This window comes from Pelmatolapia mariae, unplaced genomic scaffold, assembly GCF_036321145.2.
Source record: "Pelmatolapia mariae isolate MD_Pm_ZW unplaced genomic scaffold, Pm_UMD_F_2 NODE_ptg000116l+_length_67959_cov_1, whole genome shotgun sequence".
Classification (NCBI taxonomy): Eukaryota; Metazoa; Chordata; class Actinopteri; order Cichliformes; family Cichlidae; genus Pelmatolapia; species Pelmatolapia mariae.
This window is the reverse complement of record NW_027051826.1, coordinates 19,890-29,818: the sequence shown is the minus strand read 5'-3', so window position 1 is coordinate 29,818 and position 9,929 is coordinate 19,890. Positions and strand designations below refer to the sequence as shown.

The 9,929-nt window shown below is 37.9% G+C and overlaps 1 protein-coding gene across 2 annotated transcripts; it reads right to left on the bottom strand.

Moving 5' to 3' along the window:
• Window positions 1-671: 671 nt before the first annotated feature.
• LOC134622653 (melanin-concentrating hormone receptor 1-like) lies at window positions 672-2,552 on the bottom strand. 2 transcript variants are annotated; one of them, XM_063468041.1, is made up of 2 exons: window positions 2,486-2,552; window positions 672-1,690 (listed from the first exon to the last, which is right to left on the bottom strand). In XM_063468041.1, exons 1-2 carry the CDS (start codon window positions 2,550-2,552, stop codon window positions 672-674), a joined length of 1,086 nt encoding a protein of 361 aa, XP_063324111.1. The 2 variants fall into 2 exon arrangements, with proteins under 2 accessions (XP_063324111.1, XP_063324112.1); XM_063468042.1 differs by having other exon boundaries at window positions 672-1,696; window positions 2,498-2,552.
• Between the last annotated feature and the right edge of the window lie 7,377 nt (window positions 2,553-9,929).

Below are 9,929 nucleotides of genomic sequence, written 5' to 3'. Positions count from 1 at the left end.
GATGTTTTTTTTTCTTAATTCACTTGAGTTTTCATATGAATGAGAGACTCTAAGTTGTAGTGGTTAACACATGAAAGAACCCTGCTCAAGAGCAGCAGGAGACATAAATCCACTTTCAGGGCATCAAAAGCTGGTGGACTCCTACTGGTCCTGAGTCTAGATAAATGATGGGGCATTTTGGCATAAAATCTGTGCCAAATATATTCTGATCCATCTCCTGTGGTGACCCCTTGGGGGTGAAGTGAACAGCTAAAGTGCATTTTGTATATGAAGAAGAAAAATAACAAAATAAGAAAGCTAATAGTTTCCTTGGCTGTGGATGTGCAAGCTCATGTTAATTAAATATGTGTTTCAATGAGTTCACATATTCACAGTAAATATCCCTTTCTGACTACACTGGTTTCTATTTTTGAATAAATGAATCAACTGTGTTTATGCTCATTAATAAGGAGCAACACACTTGTAAGAGCTTAAAAAAACAACAACAACAACAACAGTGTGACAACAGAATTGTGCTTGGCAAATGCATATGTAATTAATCAGGATCATTTAGGACTGATATGAAATATTGCTCCTCACAGATGCTCTGAAAATTTGTTCTTCGTCTGCTGTCCCATGACCAGTTGCTTAGATACAAAATAATGAAATAATAGACATTTTTATCCATGGAGTCATTCTGGAGCCACGTTGGATGGTATCATCTCCCTGCAGGCTGGCTCCTGCTGAGCCCCTTCAGGTACCATCCTCACACTGACACTGCCACCATCGGTGGTGCTCGGGTTCACCACGCGGAACTTCCGATGAGCTGGCCGTACAGCTCTAAGAAACTGCCTCTTAAAGGTCTCACTAAGCATAATATAGAGAAATGGGTTAATGCAGCTGTTAGCATAGCCCATGCTAATTGCAATATTATAGGCATAGGAGAACGCTATGCTCGGCTTCTGCACCCCCAGGTGGACCAGTTGGAGGATATAGAAAGGAGCCCAGCAGATAAAGAAAGCGAGGCAGATGGCCACTGCCATCCGGGTCACCTTCCTGGTGCGCACTCTCAAACTCCGTGGAGGCAGAGGCGCCACACTTGTGGACATGTGTTGGAGGATCTTGAAGAATACCAGACAGATAATGGCTAAGGGTATTGCAAAGGCCAAGAAAAACTGGTAAAGTGTAAACCAGTATGTATCTGTAACTGGATCAGGCAGAAGCAGAGCACAGGCCACTAGCCCATCTGGGAGAGGCATCAGGCCGGCATACATCCACACAGGGATAATGGTGAGTAAGGACAAAACCCACACCAGCCCAATGACCAGCACAGCCACACAAGGCGTGCGGACATAGTTGAAGCGAATGGGATGCACAGTAGCTAAATAGCGGTCAAAGGTCATTGCAGTGAGGATATAAGTACTGACAATCTGGCTGTTGGAATCGAGCGCAGTGATGACCGTACACATCGCGGCTCCAAAGTGCCAGGTACCGTTGCCCAGCAACTGGTGAATGAGAAATGGCATCCCGAGGAGAAACAGAAGATCAACAATTGACAGATTTAAGATAAAGATATCTGGAACTGTTTGCTTGGCTCGACACTTGGTCTTCTTCATAATGGTGTACATAACAATACAGTTCCCAATGATGCCCAGAAAGCAGATAATGCCAAAGATGACAGGTAGGATGGCACCACAGTGAAGAGCACCATCTTCAGCTGGAGACCAAAAAAGGGGGGAACAGCAGTTAATGTGGAAATATTACAAATTAGCTTTATATCTTAAAAATACACAAAAATACAATTTAGAACTGTACGGATACAGCATGAAATACTGTATATCTAAGTACCATATAATAAAAGTAAGAATATTAATAAATTTAAATTAATGTCCAGGCAGATCTATTTGCTCTACATGTGTATATATCTGCCCATGATGTCTGCATGCCTGTTTTTTTTTGTTTGTTTGTTTGGTTGTTGGTTGGTTGGTTGGTTGGTTGGTTGGTTGGGGGGGGGGCTTTACTACTGCAGCAAAAGCTGAAGACAGAGAGGAATACAACAAAATACAACAGCTTCAATATTATTCTAAAGATATCATTAGAGGTCTAAAAGATCTGTTCTTGTGTTTCAAACTTACAAAATCCTGATTTGAGAACATATTTATGTCAGTATATTTATGTTTGGGGGTTTTGTTGTAGTTTTTTGCACGATGTGAGGGAGTATTGCCTTAATTTAGTTAGGCTTGCACTCATGTTTTTATTTATTCGAGTTTCCATTTTAAACGTATTATTTGGAAAATAATTGTGCGATCTAATGTGAATTTGCGGAATAGGTTTTCAGACCTCAAAAACACAAGATAATATGAGATAACAGTGGATAAAAGAAAATTACAAGAAAGGAAAACTGAAACATTATTTTATGTTTGTTTTGTTTTGTTTTACATTAATGTTAGACGATTTACACCTCAAACAAAGTCCCCAACAACGTAGATCTATTGGGCTGTAATACTGTTCAACCTACCTGTTGTTGAATTGCTGCCATCGATTGAAAAATTTGTATTGTTAAAGAAATCCATGGGGTAAAATCAAAAGTACATCCAAGTTAAGATGTGGCGCTGTTATGACAGGGTGTGCTTTCCAAGTAAAAACATCTGGAGCAGATTGCAGCCGAAGCCTAAATAACCTTTTTTTCTGTAAAAGAAATCAGATTGTTAAATCCGTTCCAGCACAACCGTCGTGTTTCTCTCTGTGCGCGGATCAGCGCGCTCTGCGCCCTCAGTGGTAATAATGCAGCTCCTCTGGGAGTTACTGACACTGAAGAGTCCGTGAGAGCATCTTCACGACGCAGTGTGGAGTTGTGACTGCGCTGCAGGTGTCAGATTAAATAACATTGCTGTGTGTGCGTGTGCGCGTATGTGTATGTGTGTGTATAAATGCGTAAAGTGTTTCCTTATTAATGCGTGTTTCTCTGAATCTGTTTTAGAGTTGAAATTTTCTGTTACCTTCAATACTTTAGGGTTTCTTGAAAAGCAGAGAAAGAACAGCGACTTATGACTCCAAGTTAAAACACGTAGCTTTGAAGCGTTTCAGAGCAGTTACAAACAGATCGCTTCCTACACTCAAAGTCTGCCACTAGATGGCTTTGTTGCCTGTCATTTGGCCTATTCGCGCCTCTCGGGCATTAAAATTGGATGTGAGCGGTTGACGGTTTGTGTGTTATGAAAAACACATTTAAGCCATCTACACACACAGTTCAGTTACTAGTTTTGCAACTCAAAGCAACTGATAAAGAAGCATGCGTGCATTGCCTGTTGTAAGGTGTTCTTCTTTCAGCTTATGTCCTCTGTCCTCCATGAATCTTCTCTGCGGTCTTTTCTGCTTTTTCTCCTGCCTAGCAGCTACATATTCAGCATCCTTTTGCCCAGTTTATCTACTATCTCTCCTCTTCACATGTTCAGATCATCTCAGCCTTGCCTCTCCAACTTTGCCTCCAAAATGCTCTTGTCATGCTCTTGTTACTCACAATGAAAATCTTGCAGTGTGTGTTTGACAGAGAGAGAGAGCAAGAAAGAGTTGGTACAGTATAACAATATCCACAGTATAATCCTATATAGTTTGGCATTTTGTAAACCAAACTTTAGTAGAAGATGGTTATGGCCCATGATATTTGTGTGCTACAGGAAGAACATGGAATAACAGTAAAATGTTGCATCACACATTAATAAAGGATCAACAGCACCCTTCAAAATGCTTTAGATGACAAAAAATATTTAACTATACATTAACACGGCACTTTATTCTGTATATATACTTTAAACAATACCACTTATTTACAGCCAATTTACAATCACAAGTGAACTCACCCAAAACAGGAAATGAAGACTTTTTACTCAAGAACTACAGTTTAGACTCTTGGTAGGAGATGCCTGGGAAACACAAAGTTACACAACAGGTGTAGTTTGTGTTGTCCTCTTTGATTTGCCGACTAGAGTGTCTTATTCAACACTGGCCATTAAATATATTGTTGCATGTGCTGTAAACTAGTACACCATCAATGTGCCACAGTTTAAGGTTCAAGTTTAAGGACTGAAATGTTGGTTGATTAGCTATTGTTTCTTGAGTAGGGACAATTAATTTCCCCCAGGACACACCTACAACATTATGAAGGTTGTGATAACTATTTATTTTCTACTGTGCTGTGATTGTAAATCCAGGGCTTCCTGGTTTCAGCCAGTGGGCTCTATGCTTCAAGTTCTGCTACATCTGTTTCCACCCTGTAGAAACAAGAATGGGTGGATTATTTAATTAAAATTATTTGTCAGCTTAATTTTACAATCAATAAAATGCTTTGTGATGATGGACACCGTGACTGTTTGGTTGAATGAAGAACAATGGTAACCTGGTAGCAGATCTTAACAACACAAGAAAGTGAAGTTGAAATAGTGTTAATTGTTAACATTTAATTGTTTAAAACAAAACACAGTTATAATATTAGGAGAAGTGAAAGCAAATGTAGTTTTTCTGTTAATGTTTTGTTTTTGATTTTCCAGTCAGAATTTTGAATTCTTCCTATGAGAAATCTGCCTTTACTGTTTTTCATTAATTTCTTAAATGATTCTGACAGAAAGGGCATGTTGTTGTCCTTACTTCAGGAAACCTAATTTTTTGCTTCAGCTGTTTTTGGTTTTTGTCCAAGCCAGTAATTTTCCATCAGCATCTTATCGTTTCCTTCTACTGCTTGATCAGTTGATCAATTAGACTGTTTTAATCTTGAGCCCATAATAAACTAATCATGTTGCTCTAATCTTTGTAGTCAGTTTAAAAACCCTTTGAGCAGTACTCTGGATACACTCAGTGGAAGGAATCCAGGTGCTGGAAAGTGCCTTTTTTCCCTTCAATATTTGTTGCACTAATCAGGCACAACATTAGGACCACCTGTCAAATATTGTGTTGGTCCCACTATTGCTGTGAAATCAACGGTGACGCATCAAGGCATGGACTCGACTATGCAGCGATATCTGCCACCAAAGTGTTAGCAACAGATCCTTTAAGTCCTGTATGTTGTGAGGTGCGGTCTCCATGGATCAGACCAGGCTGACTAACGCATCCCACAGATGCTCGATTGGACTGAGATCTGTGACATTTGGAGTCGACACCTCAAAGCCGTTGTCATGTTCTTCGGACCATTACAGAAGCATTTCTGCTTTGTAGCAGGGCGCATCATCCTGCTGCAAGAGGCCACAGCCATCAATCACCTAAGCAACAATGTTTAGGTAGGTGGTGCGTTTCAAGGTGACATTCACCTAGCCATCCACATGATGTTAAAACAATGTGGTACTCATGTGTCTATTATTATCACTTTTTGTTGGACACCCTAACTGATCTGCAGATATGCAGCTCCATACACAATAAACTGTGATGCACTGTATACTCTGACACCTGTTGCTGGTTCAACAGTGTTCCTTCCTTGGATCACTTTTCATAGATTATAGACATTTTGGAGATGCTCTGATCCAGTCATCTAGCTTTCACAGTTTGGCCTCTGTCAAACTCACTCAGATCCTTACAAATTCCCATTTTTCCTTCTTCTAACACATCGACTTTAAGGACAGAATGTTCATTTGACTTTGAAACCCCTCTAAATTATAAGGGTTGAATCCTTACAGAAACAAAACAAACTGAATTTTGGGAAATGTGAGAGTGTGTTATGTGTAGTGTATAAGAGGCAGTGCTTACAACAGGAGTAATACTTTTTCTCAGGTTTTATGTACAACACTGAGTTACCTGGACCCTAATAAGGGGGCAACTTTAAGAGGTGGTAAGCAATCCATTTACCTGTGTGTTTTGTATGAGCAAGTAATCAGTGACCTGGTGCCCTGCTCATGCTGTCTGTTTGTCACATTTGGACCAATCTGGGTCCAAATCACTGTAGTCCAATGATCTCAAACATGGCTGCAATTCAGAGATATAATTCAGAAAAGGAAATGAGAGAAAATAGAATAGAAAAGAATAACTACCTATCTATAGACAGATGACATTTGTATTTTGGAAATCAGGCCATTTGAGGGTTATGATACTGTTTATAATGGTGTTTACAAAAAAAAAAAGATAAAAATGATCATTAGTTACCTAAGATACAGAGTTGTTGATACAACAACATATTGCAGCTCAATAAGTGATCTGTGATTTGAATCTCACCTTTGCAGGCTGCATGTAAATAAATGTTAGGGTGCTCTATGTGCACAGCTGTGTGGACCATTTAATACCTTTTTATGTTTTTTTTTTCCTTTACTTGTTTACTGTGATCTTTAAATACTTTTATACTGTATGTCTGTAAAATGTGGATTTATAATTGAAAAAATAAACCAACCAAACTTTGAAAAAACATTTGCCACCTCCCCAATTTCTTAGCAGTGCTTGTCATGTCAAATCTAAAAATACACATAAATTAAAACGTAGCAAAGTAATGCGAAGAAGAGTGGGCAAAAATTCCTCCACAGGGATCCAGAAGTCTTGATGCCAGTTATCAAATATGCTTAAGTTTATCTTTGACTAAAATTAAAATTGGTGTGATGATCTGAAACATTTAAGTGTAACAAATATGTAAAAAAAATTAAAAAATCAGGAAAGGGACAAATCTTTGAAAATTATAACAATATATAATATTTTATGTAATAAAATAATAATAATACATAAGGTTTCCAGCTTTCATTATACGTTTTTTTCAGTAGAAAATAGCTGAGGCAAAAATCCAGTCATCATCCTTGTTAAGATCTTCTTTTCACATACAGCAGAAAATTTTCATGTGTTGAATTTGTAGAATGTCCTGTTATGATTATCAGCATACTTTAATTTAAGTTTTTATCCAACTGTGTTTGTAGTAAAAAAAAAAAACAAGCCAACAAACAAAGAAAACATCAAGGCCCACTGATGTCTCCAGCCTTTATTCAAAGCATTTTAGCTTTCCACAGTCATCCCCATCACCCCTCCTCAGAGACAAAACCGTAGCGAGCAGGTAGCCAGTCTGCTAAAAGACCTTCAGTGTCTTCATAAAAGCTATTCTGGGATTTGGTGCTGTCATGATGAACCATTTGGTTTACCACAGCCTTGTTAGTGCTGAGTGTTGATAAATGCTTACAGCTTTGTCAGTGAATAAAGCCAAAATCCCCCAAATGGAAGCTGTGTCATGTCTTTAGTTTTCCCAAAACAGTCTGTAAAAACAAGGTCAGCTTAAGTCTGTATACCAGGGGTATCAGGGGGAGAGACAACTGCTGAATGCTGAAAGGGATTAATGTACAAAAAAAATACATGAGAAAAGAAAACATAAAATTCTAAACACTTGCCCCCTGTAAATACTACTATGCCAACACAATCTCATTACATAATATAGTCAAAACGATTGATGATTTTTTGGTATAGAACATAATGAACAATATTATTTTCACCTCTTTGCCTCTCCAACGCATGAAACAGAGAAGGTGGACTGACTGCTTTGCCATCATATCGGGTTCACCAGTTTGGCCTACACTAGCCCAATTCCCTGTTTTTAAGGGATGCACACCGTCACATGTAATCATTTTTAATCTGGCATATTTCTGTTAAATTTAGAGTGAGTAAACAACATGCTGTAGACTGCAAACTGCATGAAAAAACAGGATCTGGCTGTTGCTAAGTAAAACAATGTTTCTTACTTCCATTGTTTGTATTGACAACATATATGCATATAGGGAATGATATATGTGGATTCTAAATATGAGGTTATTTTTTATGACTTTTATGTGTATGACAGTAACAGGTTATAACTGTTAAAATATAACAGTTTGGATACATGTTAGACTTGTATTATGTCCACATACATTAAAAGTTATGATAATAATTATGCTCAACAGGGTATTATTATACTATTGATGGGTGCCTGTGTAACACTTCCAAAGCCCTGGCCCGGTCAACAGTACATGAGCGTCAGAAGCCTACAGTTGTCCTTGTGTATCAGCACAGGTTTGAAGATGTGCACAAAAGAGTGCAAGTAAAACACTATAATGTAGCCATTAGGAGATGCACATCAAGGCACAAGCTGGTAATCACTTAAGTCCAAGAGAGAATGCACTGAGCTGCTATAATCAAACATCAACCATGCTAACTGACAGAATAGCTACACTTTTTAAGGAGGTATCTGGAGATAGCTGGGTTTATATGAAAGACTGCAGCACCACTCGAATCAGAAACGATAAAACACACATGCACACACAAAAGGGGAGCAAAAGCAGATATGAGAAGAGATCTGCATAGCAAACAACTTTTGTCTTTTAACTGCATATCAATCTGTTCGTGTTTCTATCATTCTAAAAAGCAGCTGGAGAGAAGGAAGATCCAACAAGAAGCAGGGAGCCTGTAAATCCTATTTTACATAAAACACAGACACACACACACACACACGCAAATATTAGCTAAACAGTAAAAGGAAATAAACAGCAAAAACAACACCCCTGCCGTTAATTACAAACTACAGTAAATAAAAGACAAATAGTAAATTAATTGGGACAGTTTTGTTTTTTTATCATAGTAAAACCTTGGACAAATAATTGACAAACATTTTGTTACGTGGATGGAAATCGACAAGGTAATCTGGTTATGTGTGAGATCAGAGATCAACAAGTACAGATCACCACCTTAATGACCAGTTGGTTCTTTAGAAAACAGCAATGCTGTTCACTGAACACTGGTGTGTCAAAAGTACAGCCTTAAGTTTGTGTCTTTCCCAGTGAACATCAATAAGAAATGTAGATTTGTAGGAGCAACAATTGCAAAATAATTTATTATACCAAAACAAACTGCCAAGTCTTGCACTTGCTGACCTTGTGTAAAATTTAAATGTACACCGAGCCAACTTACCAAGTCATTTTTTAGATTTGTTCTCTTGACGCGCACGTCAAACAGCAAAAAAGTGAAAGAAAGATGCAGCTGTAATTACTTCTCAGAGCCTCCTCTGTCCTAATTGAACTGTGATAGAGCTGTGATACTGATGAGTCTATTAACTTACACTGTAATTAATATAGTCAATATATTTTCCAGTCTTATTGACAAAACTGCTCATGCATACATATAGCCCTTTTTTACTAAGGTGAAATCTATACTTTACAGCACATTTCCTATCACACACACTGCTGCTTTGGCTATAGCACAGCTGTATGTTTAATCTTTTGCTATTTTAATAATTTATTTGGTAATTCAATTCTACACACAACCAAATACTGGCACAAAATGATACTAGCTGGTAGGTGTAATTAAAAAAGTCACTTCAATGTGGCTTGCCAAAGAAAGTCACAACAGAAAGCAGTGGTGAAGTAAACAGAATAAAACCAAACAAAGTATAACAGAAAGTCCCCACAAGTGGCAAGATTCTTACAAAACAGAGAGAGAGAGAAAGCAAAGACAAGATGTAAGAGGCAGCCAGGAAAGATGCAGGACAGCAATTGGATAACTTGACAAACTGACAGGGACTGAGAGATAGCACACAGCCTAAATGCACAACATGGAGAGAAGGGTAATAAGACACAAGGGAACTCAGTCAGGCACTATAATGGGTCAAAATGAAACAGAAGTGCTGTAGACTTACTTTCTGTGGATAAGTACATCTTTGATCCAGGATGATTACTCTGGACAGAGTCACAGCAAGTCGAAATCTTGTGCTTGTTTTCACACTTTTCGTCATTTTCTGTCTATTAAGAACTCCAGAGTTATGAAAGCTCAAAAATTATTTACTGAGAGTGAAAGATTTTATTTGCAAGCCAGACCAAATATTCTCTGTATGTTAAAAAATACTGTTTTGTTTATTTATTATTATTATTATTATTATTATTATTATTATTATTATTATTATTATTATTATAAATGCCTAACATTAGAAATATTTTGCTTGTGCGTTACTTGTTTCTTTTGAAAGCGAAAGAGCA